The sequence below is a fragment of the Acanthisitta chloris genome, unplaced genomic scaffold (genome assembly GCF_000695815.1).
Source record: "Acanthisitta chloris isolate BGI_N310 unplaced genomic scaffold, ASM69581v1 scaffold42816, whole genome shotgun sequence".
Taxonomy (NCBI): domain Eukaryota; kingdom Metazoa; phylum Chordata; class Aves; order Passeriformes; family Acanthisittidae; genus Acanthisitta; species Acanthisitta chloris.
The window spans coordinates 24,050-41,708 of NW_008678368.1; the positions used below are offsets into that span (position 1 = coordinate 24,050).

At 39.7% G+C, this 17,659-nt stretch overlaps 1 protein-coding gene across 1 annotated transcript in view; it reads right to left on the reverse strand.

The window, feature by feature from the left end:
- SLC12A4 (solute carrier family 12 (potassium/chloride transporter), member 4) overlaps positions 1–14,554 on the reverse strand; it is a 30,716-nt gene extending 16,162 nt beyond the window's left edge. Inside the window, exons 1-8 of the mRNA XM_009076826.1 lie at positions 14,383–14,554; positions 10,809–10,903; positions 9,130–9,261; positions 4,060–4,206; positions 3,429–3,483; positions 2,962–3,092; positions 2,302–2,543; positions 266–483 (exon numbers count right to left, since the gene is read on the reverse strand). Coding sequence (XP_009075074.1) covers positions 266–483; positions 2,302–2,543; positions 2,962–3,092; positions 3,429–3,483; positions 4,060–4,206; positions 9,130–9,261; positions 10,809–10,903; positions 14,383–14,554 — 1,192 coding nt within the window. The remainder of the gene's footprint in view (positions 1–265; positions 484–2,301; positions 2,544–2,961; positions 3,093–3,428; positions 3,484–4,059; positions 4,207–9,129; positions 9,262–10,808; positions 10,904–14,382) is intronic.
- Positions 14,555–17,659: the final 3,105 nt, after the last annotated feature.

Below are 17,659 nucleotides of genomic sequence, written 5' to 3' on the forward strand. Positions count from 1 at the left end.
ATAGCTAACTTACTGCTGAAATTGTGACAAGTACAAGGCAAATTTAATCAATTTTACAGTAGACAAGTACTGTATCAGGACATGAGTACCATCCCATCTTTTTAGAGATTGTAAGACTCGGTTTTCTTTATTGAAGATAATTTTCTTCACTGTAATTACATTTCTTCAGTACCTCTTTCTTAACCAGCAGGGAAGGGTTCAACTCATTTCAACTGCTCAGCATGCCTAATCTTTAAGGGAAAAAAGAAAAAAAGTTCTGTCATACCTATTAAAATGCCACTAGCAGCTCCAGGAATTCCTGCTATCTCAGAGACATTGTTCATTAGGAAATATTCATCACAGTGTTGTTCTTCAGTTAAGTTGGTACTGTGGCAGAACAGCTCCCAAAGCTTAGAGGCCACAGTGATGTTATCCTTAACTACAGTTTTGGCACAAACATCAAAGTGATCTCTTGACAAAGTCCTGTTGCCCAACACACAAATCCTGGAAGGGAAAGACACCAGTGTTATTGTATGGTAGCAGGAAACTGAAATCCACCTTCCCCATAATGCATCTTTCATATCATGGACACTTCAAGTGGCTCTAGTCTGCTACAACATTTCTCACCTTTAAAAAGAGGCTGGTACCAGGACAAAGACTTTATCTCTTCCCTTTAAGGGTCAGAAGTACAAAGCTACTTTTTCAACAATTTTGGGAGAAGTATTAAAAAGCTACATCAATATGATTCATTCAATTTGGCTGATTTTCCTTAAACAATGAAAGGGAAAGATTAGGCCACCTTTTTGTTTGGAGTTTTTTTGGATGTTTTGTTGTTGTTGTTTGGGGTAGATTTTTTGTTAAACAGAACTACTGGAGTAGAAGAAATCTGAAGAGCACTAGCATTCAAATGACTAGATCTCTAGAATAGCTGAAGATATTTGGAGTCTCATTGTCCCAGTTTCTGCATAGTAGCACTTGAATGTCTCCTGATACTTTAGCTTCAGAATTAGGAACACACATTTCAATCACAATAAGCAATGGTTCTTCTTGTCAGAAGATACTGTGCATAATTGCTAAAATCCTCCAGTGTCTGTTGTCTTCCACCCAACCACAAACATCATTTATTCCAGTACTGAAAATTTTTTAACCCACTTCCCCAAAGACAGTTCCACAAGACACAGTGACCTAATGTAACAGCTTGCTGCTGCTAAAAGTTCATTCAGCTTCTCTTCCTGGTGTCAGAAAACACAGGAAAAGGCAAGAGTTCCTTCATTTTACTAAGTTTAATTGTTTCACAGGTCTTATCAATCATTGAAACCAGGAAAATGGAAGACACAGGGTCACTTCTGCAGGGTTTGCAGGCTCATGAACTGGAACTTCCTCCCAGATTAAAAATAAATACACTATCTAGTTACTTCAGAAAAAATTTTAAAAAAAAAAAAAAGGAAAAATGATAGGGAAACATTCAAGAACAATCCAAGAGATAATGAGGAGGAGATAAAGACATTGGTTTACTTTCACTGCGGTAAACCTGCCACTGTTGTAAAACATTATATTCACAAATATCCAAAGAGAGCACTTGAGGGTTGCATATATGGTCCCAGCATTTTTAGATGGGAAAAACTATGCAAATTCAACTCCTCTGCTTCCATTCCATTCAACTTTTGCCAGCAGTATCAGAAAATACTGTTTGCATTCCTGGCAAAACACATGTATCCACAGTATTGCTGCTCCAGCTCCAAAACAGGCATATTACATGTTTAACTGCCAAGATGCCAAGGAGCATGTGTTGTGCCCAGAGCAGGGCTGTGCACACAGCAGACCAAGCCTTCAGACCAGGGGGCAGTTTCTCTGGAGTCTCAGCATGGCCCCACCACCACACCCCTCACATTCCCAAGAGATGCTCTGTTTCCTCAGCAAACAGTTGCATCATACCACCAGTTTCCAGCCACCAAGGCAGCATGTCATGTCTGACTGGCCTGGGGAAAACCAACCTGCCAAACTGCTCCCTATTAACTGCCACCAAGAACCCAGCAAAATCCTCTCTCAAATCTAACTCAACAGCCATAGGCCAAGGGACTGGATTGTGCTTGCAGGAAGCAGAGAAATGTCAGCCTCCATCAACCTCACCACGGGGCTTCACTCTACTGAAACAGTTCAAGAATGGAACAATGCATTCACTTCAGCCTGCAAAACTTCTCTTCCATGAGCACTACACAATCTCTACATACAGCTAAAAGAATTGGAAGTAACTAACAAAAACCCTCCAACTTCCAGACCCACAGGCAAAGCCAAACCCCCACACCCAGAAACGTTACTCACGGAAATTCAGGTGGCTCAAAGATGGACTTGATAGCTCCAGCATAAATGGACAGGATGGATATTACTACACAGGCCAAGAAGAGGGAAGCAAATTTGTTCACATATTTCACGCCTACGAAGACAACCACTGCCATGAGGATGAGGAACACTGTGCCATACACCCTCATGTTGTTTAGCATGGCACTGGATGCATCGTGGGCACCGGATGGATGAAAAATTGCTGCTTGTGGCACAATATATGTCTGCAACAAGAGAAAGTGAAAGCAAAGCTGAAGAAACACTGGAACAGAACTCTGATTGGGTACCTAGACTAGAAATGCAAATCACTTTCAATTTTGCAACATGCTCTGCACCAGGAATCTTTTCAGGAAAAGTCAAGAGATAATACTCCATTCTGTGCAGTAGCACAACTGAGTCAACTTTAACAATGATGAGCAAGTGTCTTGGATTAACTCATAGTTCCATCTGTGTTGCCAGAGAAGCTTCCAGTATGGATAGCCAGAGTGTTCAGCTAACAAAGGGAAGCACTAGTGGTACAAAACTAGACACCAAGAAACTGGAGACCTTCTTGTCTCTTCCTGTAAATGTGTACACAAATATGGGACAAGAATATTGGGGTACTTTCTATATGCTATTTGTCTTTAAAGCAGGATTACTTACCAATAAAATCTCAATGGCACCAAGGATATACATTGCTCCTGCAAATGTTGTTCCCAAATAAAAGCACAGCCCTACAGCTCCACCAAACTCTGGGCCCAATGACCTAGATATCATGAAATAGGAGCCACCAGCTGTGAAACAAGAAAAGTGAGAGTAAAATTATCATTTCCTGTTATAAATTTTAAAATGTTCACAACAAGAATACAGCAAAATTATACACTGTGTATCTGCTATTTTGAGGTTCAAATGAAGCATCTCTTTCTTGTTAGCACAGGGGTAAAAACCAAATAGATTAATCTTTAGCCTGACAGATATTAAGAAGAAATACTAGATATGAATTCAGGCTTTGTATCCTGGCTGAAGCAAATTTCTCTGGTCTAAAACCATGTTAACAGCTTATAATAACTTCGGTTTTAGAGGTTTTTTCTCTTCTTAACACAAATGAGACATTTGCTAATTACACTTACCTGGAACAACACCATTTGTGGCAATAGCACTCATTGATATGGTTGTCAACATAGTCTGGGGAAACCAAGGAAAAGGAAACAATTGTGTCAACAACATTTTTTAAAATGTAACTTACTGGTTGATAAAATGAAGCTGCCACTGCATATAGCATACAATATCTCTGTTTATTCTGCCTGTCATTATCTAAAAGAAAACAAGGGCAGCAAGAATTTAATCACAAAGCTGTTGAGACTTCTGTTGGCAAGATGACCACTGCTTTATCAGGTCACACAGTGGGTGTCTGCAGACAAAGCAAGATAACAGAATACAGGTGTCCCTCTGACTACAGAGCTGCAATTCCCAAGGCTGGTCCAGCAAAGCAGTCAGCCAGCACCTGGGACAGGCATGGAAAACAGCTGTTTGCTGAACAAACATTCTTTTTAAGACTGTATCTACACTAGATACAGTTTGCCAGTTTAGAAGTACTAGTAAAACAAAACAAGGAAAAAAATTCCCTTGGCTACAAACACAGCAGAAGTGTCTCTCATGAATGTGACTTCTCTTGACACGTGCATCTACAGTGCTGCCTCTCCAAGTTTCTCAATAGTCACAGGGGTTATGTCACATGCATTATTCTACCTAAATACTTACACAACAGCAGCAGAGCAATACAATCAGGAAGGACTGAAGAACTCCAGCCATTCCCACCATCCAAGTCAGCCGAAGGAAGAGAATAACCCCGAAGATATTCTGCATGCATGGTAAATATACCCCCATCAGGGTGCCCATGCTGGGTGACTGGAAAAAAAAAAAAAAGTTGGTGTTCATTAACTGAAATTATTCAAAGCAAAAAAAGCCTAGAAGTTCAATTTTTCAAATGACAGAAACCTGGGAACATAAGGTAGACACACTCAAATACAACTGTGCTGGACTTCACAAATGTGAAGCAAACTCCAAAATCATGGATTTCTGAACAAAATGCTGACCCTATCACATCTTCATATTTGAAGTAATTATCCTCAGCATTTAACATCAATTACTAACAACAGAACACATATTTATTTGTTTTATTGCAGGTCCATAGAGTTTCTAGCATGAAACCTGTCAAGTGCTGCAGACCCTGGCTAGGACAGATCCCACCCTACTGCCCAGAGTTTACAAATTAGTTTCATGGAAAACACACTTCATGATGTTACAGCTAGAAAAGATTTGGAAACAATCTGGAGACATGCCTAATGTATTTTCTTCCATTTTACATATTCCATGTAAAACTAATGGTTCTAACCTTTCCTATGTCCAACACCAGCATCAGACTCTGAGTAACTTTTGACATGGACTGAGAAGTTACCTGACTTCACAGGAGTTGCACAACTTACATTCAACATAGCATCCTGCAGAATTCTCCACTGCCCAAATGGGTATTGTCAAAGGATTGATATAATTATCTTGGATCTAAGTGGCACTGATAAGGGTTTTATTACAAGGAACACAAAATCATTTGTTGCATTGGCACATCTGGCACTAGCAGCATTTTAGAGTCCCAAATCTCTGTGGTTTCCTGCCAAGACATTTCATTGCTTCTGCTTTCTGAGGGTTTCTTGTGCATTTAAAATTATACCTAATGCTACAACACAGGGAGAATAGAGAATGCTTGTCCCTTTTCCTAGTCCCTTCCCATCGTCACATTAATGTATGCTTTGCCTCTCAAGGACACATTCCACATCATTTTATCATCTGACCACTCATTCATCAATCACTCTTCTCACAACATCCCTGAACCCAACAACCAGCATCAAGTGAACCTATCAGACATGTGGGTATCTCAGAGATAAAGGAGTTAAAGAGTTTGTCAAAACTGGCACCTGGGAAATGGAAAGAAGCCCAACCTGTTGCTCCTACACAGGAAAAGCAAGTGGACCACAGTTACTGTGTATTCTACATGACAGTTTTCCAAACACTATGAAAGCAGGTGAGTTCTCAGCCTGCTCTTTACACACCTCCCAACACCTGCTTCCTTTGCCAAAGAATTCACTTTATGTCAGCTCCCTCCTCTCTTCTGCCCTATGTGGTCCCTGCAACTTAGCTCCATTGTTCCATCATCTTCTCCCCCTCCCTCTTAAGTGGCCTCTGAAGCCTATCAAGTTACACACTCACTTCAGCCACAGAGGATGAGAAATTGTGTGTTAGTTATAGAGTTGTGAGACCACTGCAGAGCAGAGCAGCCTAGGAAATGCCTAAGTGTCTGCCCACAGCCAAAATCCAAGCCACAGTAATACTATGTATATCTCAGGCCTAAGAGTTTAGTCTAGATTTTCTTACCCTGTGGAGAAAAATATACTGGTAAAAAAGAATGATCTAGAAATACCCCTTGAACTAGTTTGTTCACAGAAATATTTAACACCAGTAATCTGCAGTGACTTGACCCTTTTTTATAGCATCTGATCATCGCTAAGTGATAGTCTCACCAGAACATGATCTGAAATAAGAAGGGTATTATTATGTTCAGCCTCAACAGTAACCAAATGAAAAAATGTTAACAGCCCATGTTGCATAGAGGAAATAAAACAGACATCTTGAAGAACACTGTTTTAAAACTACTAAGAAGGGACAGAAAAATCTCGAAAACAGTCTCCATTTCAGTGATGCAGATCATGTTTCTGTTCACTCTCATCAGCTGCAGACACATAATTTATATAAATATTGATCTGAGTCTGAAGGACACTATTTCCATTGTGTCAGCGTGATGGGTTATTGAAGCACTTGGCTGCAGGGCTCGGGGACATTGATCAGCAATGACAGCTCTTAGCAGTTGCTCTGCAGCACGAGGACACACAGCAGCACAGAAATGAACTGCCTTATTAAAGATATATGAACTAAAATAGTTTTATCTAATTTTTTCTGTCATGAGATGGGAGTATTTCTCTAGCACTGTGACTGTTAAGTGCTTTATTAGAAGACTGTCTTCAGAAAAGAAAAAGCAATCCAATTTCTACCTTATTACATGGAGTTGTGTGAATTTTACCTGATATGTACCTAAACCCAGAATGCTACTATCAAAAATATTTAGTGGGGGTGCTGAAACAGGATAATACGCTCATGTTAAGCTGTTTTGCACGGAAATAAAATGGATTTGAAAGGATAAGGTTTGGCAGGCAGGGACGTGCTAGGCCACAAAAAGGTATTCCCTGAGAGACCTGTCTTACCTGCTCAGAGAATTACACAGTCACTTACTGAAAGGATTGCTTTCTTCAGTCCTCTTTTGACTATCAGATCTAGAGCCTGCTCATCAGCCTTGCTCCAGTTCTTGCCTACGAGATGCCAGTTCCAGTAAATGATGGGCAGGTTACTTTTTGTCACACCAGCTGAGTTGGTATTTGCTGAGCATTCAACAAAGAGTGTGTTAGCAACTCTAGCACTTAAAACAGACCTGTTGTGGTGCTGGGGTGGATTCCATACTTCTCAGCTCAAATGGGAAGGGGAAGGTAACAGCAGCAGAGTGATTTATATTTCAAATATGATTAAAACCAAATGTGTAAAAGAATCCTATTTGCACCATTTCTGGATACCTTCAATCCATAGCCTTGTACAGTTACTGCTTTTGAATTTCCAGAGTTTAATGGTTGTATCTATTGGCCAAGTTGATATTCAATCGTCTTATATTCTGCAAGATGTTTCAAATTTTATATTGCTCATGGCAAGAGGGAGAAGAAATTCAAACTGCAGCTATGATATTGCAGCTGATGTGATTTATCCCAGAGACAGACATGCAGGCAAACACTCGCTTAAGGAAACTGCAGTGTTTACACAGAAAATACTGAGATATTAGCACAGGATGATACTGTCACTTTTGGAACAGTTACCAAACCCATTCTACAGAAAACATTCAGAAGTCTGTGAACACACATTTTTGGGACATGGGAAAGCATAATTCAGGACAACCCAGTTATATTAAACCTAAACTCTATTTTGCCATAGAAGAAAAGCTTTCACAGGGATAACACTCCTTTGATTATGGCAGTAAACAGCTTGAAAATAAATCTCACCTAGGTGTAAAAATATTAACACCACACCTTACATGGTACTCTAGCAGGGATTGAAAACAAGTTCTTAGCTTCCTGTTATTTGCCCCATTTTTACCTTATCAAGTTACATGCACTTGCTTTAACCAACTTTATACTCAAGACCCATTGCCAGATTCTCCCAATTATTTTTCCAACAGGGAAGTAAGTGATTAGCTTCCAGCTTAGTCTGCATCTTACCCTGGTATTCTGGTCAGACAATTAATAGGGAAATAAACAGCAAAGGTAATCAGAACTTTCCCAAAATCCTAAGGACTGTACCTATTGTATCCCCTTCCATTCTGCTCTGGTTAGGGAAATAATCAGTTTCTGATAGTACAAGAATGAAAATTATTTTAGATTATGCAATAATACCATATTACTAGCTGATGCCTGACACTACTCCTACCAAAACCATGCCAAAAGAGAGATCCAGCTGACATTCCTTATTAGCAATATGAAGGCAAAAAATTTGGACAGACTCTGCAATTAGTATAACACCAAGTACTGCACAAAAGAAAATCATAATTAAAGTGTTTAAATTAGTTTTTTTAATGTCAGCTTATAGCACCAGAATGCAGGAACTGCACCCAGATGACCTTCACTCAGTCTTGTAATGATGTCATATTGACCACAACATTGCAGCACTTTGGTGCATGTGGTCTCAGACAAAATTGAATTTTAAGCTTCATGTTGACTAGACAACTCTGTTAACCTCAATGTAAAGCTGTGCAGAGTGAGGGACTGGAGTGTGAGGAAGGGCAATCAGCATGGGGTACCATACCTGCTCTTTGAGAACACTGTGCTGGTTTTCAGTGTTATCACTGCCATCTCTTTCTGAAATGGCTCAAACTTTGACTAGGCAGTACTATAAAATCTGCAGAATTCCAAGTGCTATCTTATCTTTTTGAAAATTTTCCTTTGACAAAATTTGCAAGCCAACTGACAGGCCTGCAAGTGCCATAAAATGCAACCACAGCACCTGCAGGTGCAGCACTAACTGAAACACCTGTGGGACTGCCAGAGCACTAAGAGCAGCAGTTAAACACTGCCCTCCTGATAGAAATCAAACTGCAGCAACCAAACCTCTCCTGCTACCTAGTCATTCCTAGGCCAGCCCAAATGGGCTAACCATATAAATGCAGATCCTTTGGGGCAGAATTCAGTTGCCTAAGTGCCTAACACCAAACGACTCCTGAGCTGCCCCAGGCTGTCCAATCTGACCTCCACTCACTACTTTAGAAGGGTGTTGTCTCCTGTAAATCCTGTGTCATACCTACCAGGCTTGTAAAGATGTGTCAGATACCACTGGGCAGGTAAAAGAGTGCTGGGAAAATGCTGGGGGGTGGTTTTGTTGTTTCTTCATATGCCACTAAAAGCTATCTCCTCCTCATCTACGTGCATACCAAGCACAGGGAATTGCACTGTAGTGCACAGTGCTTAACCACTACATCTGCCCCAATTCCCTGGGAACATCTGGATCCCTACAGAGTTCTATGTCATTTCTGTGCAATACTGTCACAGCTCCTGACAGAGGTTGTCATTTCTGTGGAATACTGTCACAGCTCCTGACAGAGGTTAAGATAAAGCAGAAAGGAGTCCAGCTCCCCAAAAATCACACAGGAAATCATCCCATTAATCAGCTGGCCATGACTTTACTTACTTTTGATACTTTCTTCTTTGATCCATCAGTATTTTCTGCTTCTTCATGTTCCTTAACACCTTGGGTAAGATTTGTGTAGTTGACCAACTTGCCAAGCAGAGATGACACTTTTGGTCGTATATCAAGTTCTTCCTGTGGAAGAAGACAACTAGTCAACTTGTGTAGTTCACAGCATTTATGAAGAGTGGCTGGAGTCACACATTCCTAGGCATGCCTGAGGCTACCACAGAATGCACCAGGAAAATCACCCAGGGAATGACAGTATTTCATTGTTTCGTATATTCATTCCCCAAACTACTGATGAGATGATTTAATTTTCTCAAAGGAGGGCAACTCTGCCAAGAAAAGCCTATGCCAATAGGCCTGTACTGTATGCATCCTTCTTAGATGTTGAAGAGCATAACTACAGCAGTAAAGAAGTCTGAGCCTTGGGACTGTAAGAAAATTAATGTGTACGTTTGCATGTATCTCTAATGTCAACTTACATCAACAGATATACTTCTAAAAAGGTCAAGTTGCCAAACAAATCAGAGATTTAGTGATTAAACTCTGCTCACTGTAGACATGCATGCACTCTAATAAATTTATTACATTTTTCAAGCTATGTCATCCAATTCATATGGATCCAGACAAAACTTCCAAAAGCCACATGCATGGAGGCCTCCCACCTTTACATGCATCCCATCCAACTTCTGTTTCTGCAAGTAAGTTCAAGGGGGGGGGAAAAATAAAGAGAACCAGAACAAAATCATTCCCTTCCCTTTCTCTTTGAAATTAAAATGCCTTACATGTCTGATTGCACAATAAGTAATGCATAGTAAAGAGAAACAACTTTCCACACAGGAAATAAAAACTGATTGAGGAAGATTTCACTGTAGTTTAGTGCTATTGCTTATGGAAAGGCAGGTGAGTAACTGGCAGCAGCCTATCTCAAGTGGCCAAGTCTTCAAAACCTACAGGTGAGTTTATCCTGATCACAGATTTAATGTGCCTTGGAGAGAGGAGACACTAGAGCTGGGAACATGTTTGAGAGTCTTTTAGCTCAAGCACACTGGCTGCAAACGTGGTGGCAGCATTTCCACAGTGAGCTCCCATCTAGCAGCAGGTTGGTTCTACTTGCCCAGGCTCTAAGCCACCAACTGGACTGTGCAGACACCAACCGACCTGGCAGGGTGCAGAGCCAGCTCAGGCTGCCACACACTGAGCTCCTGGAACGGGAAACATGGGGTATGTGTAGCCAGAGCTGCTGTGAAGCTGTAACTCAGAAGCACATCTGGAAAGCAGCTGCAGAGCCAGACAAAACCTCTCTGCACCATTCCCCAGCACCTGAGCTTCTGATAACATGTCTGAGAAACTTGGTCTTAGTGTGCCATTACATACTTGCACTTAATTCAGTGCCACTGAGGTGAGGACGTGGAGGGTTCTGCTGGGCTTGGTGTGGCTCCAAATGACCTCTGGTGTGAGTGTCTGGTCCTTCTTACTTCCACATGGAAACAGTCATACCTGTCTGCCTCACAGTCCTGACTGGACATAATATCTGAGCTCTCTCTGCCTACTGGTACCTCAGACAACAGACATACACCACAAAAAAGCACATGAGGGAGAAAGACATGCTCAATCTGTCCCACCATGAAAGATCACAAATCACATCAGAAATATAAAAACCAGTTAGAAATTACCTCAAACAAGGCGAGATTTCTGTCATAGTAGTCACCTCCCTTGCCAGCTTCTGAACTGTTCAGGAAAGGACTGTTTTCTTTATGGTTACCATGACCTGCAAAGAAAAAAAGGAAGCAGGTTTTGATATGAACAGAAAGACAGATTTTGTAACCTTGACAAATCCATAGGGAATAAACTTGTTTGATCAACTGAATCTGCTTCTTTTTAGTAACTGAAGCTATGCAATGTTGGCAATACCAGAGCTGTTACTTTCATGGTAGACTGATTTCTATTTCCACTCCTCTGTTTCCTTAAACTAGAATAAAAAGTCACCTCAAAGTACAATTTACAAGCAGGGTCACAGCTACAATGCTACCTGTGCCTTTATCCTCTAATACTCACTTCTAGAACTATTTCTTAACATAACAATGACAGGTGCTAAGACAGTTCTCATGCACTTACAAATCATTGCTGATGCTAAGAGCAACTTCTGAGCTGTTACAGCCAAACCAATTGGATAGATTTAGTAAGACAGAACTTTTCAAAGACTAAATTCTGTTATGACAATACAGGTCAACAGTCTCCAAGGAATCCCCTCTTTTTCTTTTAGTTGCTGTTTGTTTTTTACTATGCCCACTATGCCACTAATCCCAGACATGAAACACACTCATCATGCCTTTGCCCTTATTTTGTTTTGAACATTTAAACTGTGCATTCCTTAAACTCATCTTACAATTTTAAGTTAAAATCTAACATCAGATACAGTAAGAGCAGAGCATTCACATAGGCAATGAACAATGTTTTAAACATTAAAAAAAAAGGTAGCGTGAAAGATCAGTAGACCTTTCCAAAACTAGCAATAAATTAATAAAAAAAAAGTAAGGGCACTAGAGTTTAAAACAACCTCTGGAGAAAAAAAAAAAGACAAAAAGATTAAATTGATTTCCATCCTCAGAACTTCTCAGACCTATGTCTCCCATTACACTCTGCTCAACAAAAATTCCTTTCTTTTGTCTGTACCTCTTCACTCCCTGCTCTTTCATCCAATACAAATGTAAGATTTCCAAGAGTATCTCCTTAGGAAAAGATCAATCCAAGCAATACTTTCTTCTATTTATAAAAGAAGTAACCACTAAAGAAATTTCAAATTAATTTTTAAAAAAAAATGTTATCTGAAATGAAAATACTGCCAGTTAAAGAAGTATTGTACACTGAATACACCAAAAGCAAGAGATTAAACAGTTGGAGTTTTGGTGCATATTTTCAGTGATTTAAATAAACAATTCACCAAGGCTACACTAAATTATTTCAATATAAATGAAGTGAAATATCTGCATTTTGAAATCTGAATCAACTTACAAAATGCACCTAACACACAAATAGAAGATTCCTCCTCTACACACAGTGACCAGCACATCCTGCACTGTTACAGAAGTAATTGTCACAAGCCAAAAAATTATGAGAACATTCAGTGCTATTCTTACTGAGGGAAAGGGATGCATGGAAAGCAGCACAATTTGCTGGGAATCGCTGACAGGTGCTTTGAACAAAACTGTTGGAAAAACAATATTCACAAACAACAGAGGGATTTTTAAGCTTCTGGAAGTAAACACTTAGCTGACCAAAAACACATGTAGATAGCAGTCTGCTGGATTTACCTGCCTAATGCCTTTCTCACAGCTCTGCCAACTAACCCCCAAATGTTAATTAGCAGCTGCCTTGTACCAGTGGGCTTAGCTGATCTGCTGATCCCACCTACACAAGAGATGCTCACTTTGCTGTACATAGTAGAATTTCTTCACGACTAGAAAAACATCAGTAAGCTTAACAACACAGCAAAATCAAACGTTTATAAACTTCAGCAACAAAGGTAAATATCTACTAAAAAGTCTGCAAAAACGTGCTTGCTGTATTTGTTATGTCTATACTGGCAGCAGCAGTATACCAGATCAATTTTGCTGCAGTGTGTACTCCAAGCTGTGCTGCAGTCCTGTCTGTCTTGTTGTGGTTAAAGTACATTTGCCATTTTTGCTGAGGAAATGGAGTTATCTGCCATATACATTTTACTTACTAAATTGGACACAAATGATGGTGCAAATGATGACAACATCAATAGAAATATTGCCTACTTGATTCTTCAAGACACTGGTCTCTGCAGTGTCTTCTCATCATTACACTTGCCAAACAGCAAGGTCATGAGCAACTTTGGTTTGTTTCCTCCTCTCCTATATACTGTGCAGGAAATCCTATATACAATCTAGGATCATAGATACTAGCTCTGCTGACTGAATGTTTGAAATATCAGGCTGGTTTGGGTTTTTTTTAAAATCACTGAGTGATTTTCAAATCAATCCTTAGTTTTCCTTGTTCTCTCACCAGGAATCTTACCTTACCACTGTCTCAAGTCAGTATAAGAGGTGTTCCCTTGCTTGTAATGCTTACAGACACCCTCACCCTTTTGATGTCTAAAATCACACTGTTGCCAAGGTAGCTCATACATTCAATCTCAGATTTTTATATAAGATAACAATTGTTTTGCTCTTTCAAAATGCCAAGTCCCTCATTACTATCATTGGTATAACCTATCCTTAGTTAGGAAAGATTAGCTCATACCATCTCTCTGAGCCTGACACAGACCAGTGACTGAAGATGAATCTCCAACTTAATTGATATTATTTTGTAGATGCAGTTTCATTTTATCACCAGTGAATTTTTCACAGCTGGTCTCTTCAGAAGCTCTCATTCTCTCTTTCTCTCTTTAAGAGCTTCCATCTTCTCTCTCATTCTTTATTTGCATGTTCAAACATCACCCAAATCGTTCCCATTAGACTTTCCCTCTGAATTTGACCCCTTTGTGTGTCTGCTTTGTACATCTTCCTACACACAGGAAGCCCAAACAAAGAAAACTGTGATAGAAAAATCAGTACAACTACTGACTAAAATAAGAGTATTGTTTTTGCAGTTGCTAGGGCACATTTTTCTCTCAATGGAAAAGTTTAGATGACAGAGAACTACAAGTGGCTTTTTACCACATTCACAGCACCAACTCCATTATGCTTAAAGTATATCCAGATTACAAATTACTGCAGACAATGCAAAAATAAAAAGTGAACTTTCCTACTGATCCAACAAGGTGCCACATTAAAACCCCTCTCAAACACTGCACACTTTTCAAAAGAAAGCAAAGGGGTGTAAGTTTATATTCAAGCTCTTTACAATGACACCCTATTCTCACTTCAGCAATAAGCAGAACTGGATGCTGCAGAGCTGTGTGCCAATTCAAGAAGAATACTACATTGCTAAGTTAAATACAGCTAATTAAATGACAAAATCACCTTCGGAACAGTTGCAAACTCAAAGCAATCTCTACTTTTTGGACATGTTCTAAACAACAAAAATCAACGTTCATCTCACTTTCTCTCTTACCCTATTTGATTTCCATTTCATGAGCAAAACCTACGGCAGGTGACCATTTCCTCAGCAAGAACCACAGAACAGACTGCAGCACAGCATACAAACTGCACTGCAATAAAACATTTGTCTGGTATATTCTATCTGCCAATAAGCAATACCAGCAGCTTCAAAGAGACTTACTTGCATGGGAAGAGCTCGTTATCTCCATCAGTTTTGGAAGAGAGCGGATGTGACCTCGGAAAGCTACTCCGGGGAATTCCTGCCCCAGCTTCACACGAGGATAGTTTACACTCTGAAGCATGAAGTCTCCTGGGCAAGCACCATCTTGTGCCATGTGTACAGTTTCCCACATTCTTAGTTATCAAGTCTTTGGTCTTGGCCAGTAGCTATGTGGTGCTAGTTTTCATCATGCAAGATTGTTTTGCAAGGAACATTTCTTAAAGAGGAAGCTATATACTCTGCAACAGAGAATAATTTATTTGCCTTAGTTCCTAATTAATCTCAAATTTTGAGGCAGGCAAGCTATATTCCAAGTAGGCTAATGTTTCCTCTTCACTTGTTTCTGTGCTTCTCGGTCTTCATTATCTTTCAATAGTTAAAGCATTTTATTTCTGAATGCTACCAGTTCTCTTTCAAACCAAATAATTCTATTTGCTGCCACCACTACAACTAAGTTTATCTAAACATCTCCAGCAAAGTTTCCTGAACATTTTAGAGCTCCTTTAGTCAGATACGGACACAGGTCTATAGAACAAGTTCCTCATCAGGTGGATCCCCTGAGATCCTTAAAACATCAAGGATGGTCCATGGAACAAAACCTCAGAACCCTAGGTGTGCACACTTCCACACATGGAAACACACAAGCTCAGGAGACAGAATAAAAGCAATAAATGAATGTCCAAACTTTTGCCTAACTTTTATCTCATTGTCAAGAAAAAACACTGTGGCTCAACTGTAGCAGGTACTCTACTGACTGGTTTTCTTTTGTTCTTCTCCAAAAGATTAATGTTGTTTTTACTTAACATAAAAAAGAAATATAAGAACACAGAGTACAGCAAGGACAGTATTCATGGGACTGCTTTCCTTCTGGAAGAGGATTAGGCCAGACAGACAGTTTCACTGCTTGAGCACGCAGAATGCAAGTCTTTTAGGCAAGCCATTGTGTTTTCTTTAGTAACTGAGGGATGAAAACCAGAATTCAGAGAGAATTACAAACAAAACACATATACAAAAGTAACTAAAAGACAGATTAGTGAGGATAAATGAAAGCTGAACAATTAGGCACAGTAAGACTATTGTAAAGAAAAGACCAGGAAGCTTCACAGTGATATGGTTTACTCTGCCAGACTGTGAGAAGGCAGCAAGAGCAGTTGCATGACTTGACCTGTCAAGGTTTTATTCTCCTCTACTGTCAGTTTCTGAACAGAAAACCACTACTCCCTTACTCATCGTGTCCGGGTAAATAAAGTGGAAATGAGTACATCTCAAAACAACCTCAGACTATCCCATTTGGCCATGACTAACTCAGAGCCACTCACCAGTTCTTATGGAAGCTTTATCTACCTGTCAAGTCGAGGCATGCTGAAGCACAGATGGACACAATCTGACTAGTTTCAGTCTGGTCAACAGAGCTAACAGGGGGAGTGAAATGCTAGGCTTGACAAAGAAACTTGTTGGTTTCTTTACCTCTTTATAACTGACAAACAGCAGGTATTTCCTAGAAAACCAGCTCCAAGGACAACCCAACACTCTTCCCTTCAATGTAATTGAATTTCTGGAGCAGCATAAGAGCTAATATCTCACTTGTAATTGTACTTTGCATGTACAGAATCCCCTGTGTACACCACAGTAAAAAAATACTGCAATGAAATAGACTGCCTAGCAGCTAACACCACTTTATGCTGTTATTGAGACACTATTTTACAAGTATCACTGGCCACAAAGCCTGTGATAACTAAGGCCACAAACTGAACCATTTTTCATGCACAGGGAACATTATTCTAAGACTTGGGGGGGGGGGGGGGGAAAAAACCCCAATCATTCATACTTTGAATATTCCATCTACAAGTAACACTGGAACCTAAGATTAGAAATTAAAGTTGATACCTAAGTAGTTGTTGTAGGCTTCCTCTAACCTAATTTCAGGCATCTAAACAGCAGGCAGTTATATCCAACTAATCACACAGACTCACTTTTCACTCAGAGAGAAATGGCTCAATTAGCTGATCCCTGGAGTGTCTCTCCTGTGAATGCACCTTGGCATGCTGCAAATTCCTTCTGAAGAGAGCCTAACTTAAAAACCTGGTGTAAAGATGGTTTAGGTATGCAAAATTTATCCCACTTTGGAAAGCAAGTTCATTATGTCCTATTTATGCTTTTCCAGAATTTCATCTGTCAAGATGTTCTGCAAATTTCTACACAACTGGTAATTATGCCAGGGTTTACTTTGATTTTTTTGGCCACAGAACCAAAATAGGTTTGCTACACCTAACTGTTCTCACAGACCTAGAAGCAAATTAATACACTCAGGGTAGGCATTCTACAGTAAAGAAAAAAAAGTGAAGAGAAAAAAAGGTCTGCTCCAAACAGAAATTATTGCAGGTAATTTTGAGTCACGACACTGGTTTTGAGCACAACCTTACGGATAACATTTTTAATATAAAAAGCTGCCCATGTCCATTTTTATTACACTTTGAGGTTTTGGGTTGTTTTTAAACACAGTTCTTGAGAAAGCACAATAAGGACAATGCTTTCCCAAGCACCTGTTTGTGAGATGAGGCCTCAAAGGCTGTGCTATGCTCAGAGAGCTTCCTGCTCATCACTCTCCAGCTGTCTAGACCTGCAGAACTGAGTATTGCTGAGGAACAGAAAAGCCTCAAGAGCTTTCTTGGCCTTTGCCAGCAGTTCAAGAACCCTGCTATAGCCACATTCAGCAGCCAAGCATTCAAGAGTACTGTTAAGGACATCAAGAGCCTGTCATATTAGGATAACCTAAGAAAAATGTAGACAATTTGATTTCAAATACGTTCCAGATATGCTAATAGTTTTTACTTATGTGGTTCCTCACCTATGGCTGGGCTAAACAAAACTCTTATTCACTCTCAGGACTGTTATGAAATCCCTTTTTAGGTTCATTCGGGAGACTATAACAAATTACAGTGTACAATTATGTTTTTGCAGGTATCATCTTTAAGTTTCATGAACAGATATCTGTTTCTTAAATTACACACTTTCAGCAGAAATCCTAATTCAACATGATCAGCAGTCCAGAGGAGAGACAGTTTTTTAAAAAAATAATAATAAATATAGCCTATTAAAAATATTTTTTCTTCATGGACGATGCACAGCTAGCCAGAGACACAAAGTATTTCTAAAATTAAAAATCTGATTGCAAGCTCATTTATGGCAGCCAAACAAGCAGCTGTCATTGTGGACTTGAGGCTGAGGAATACTTACA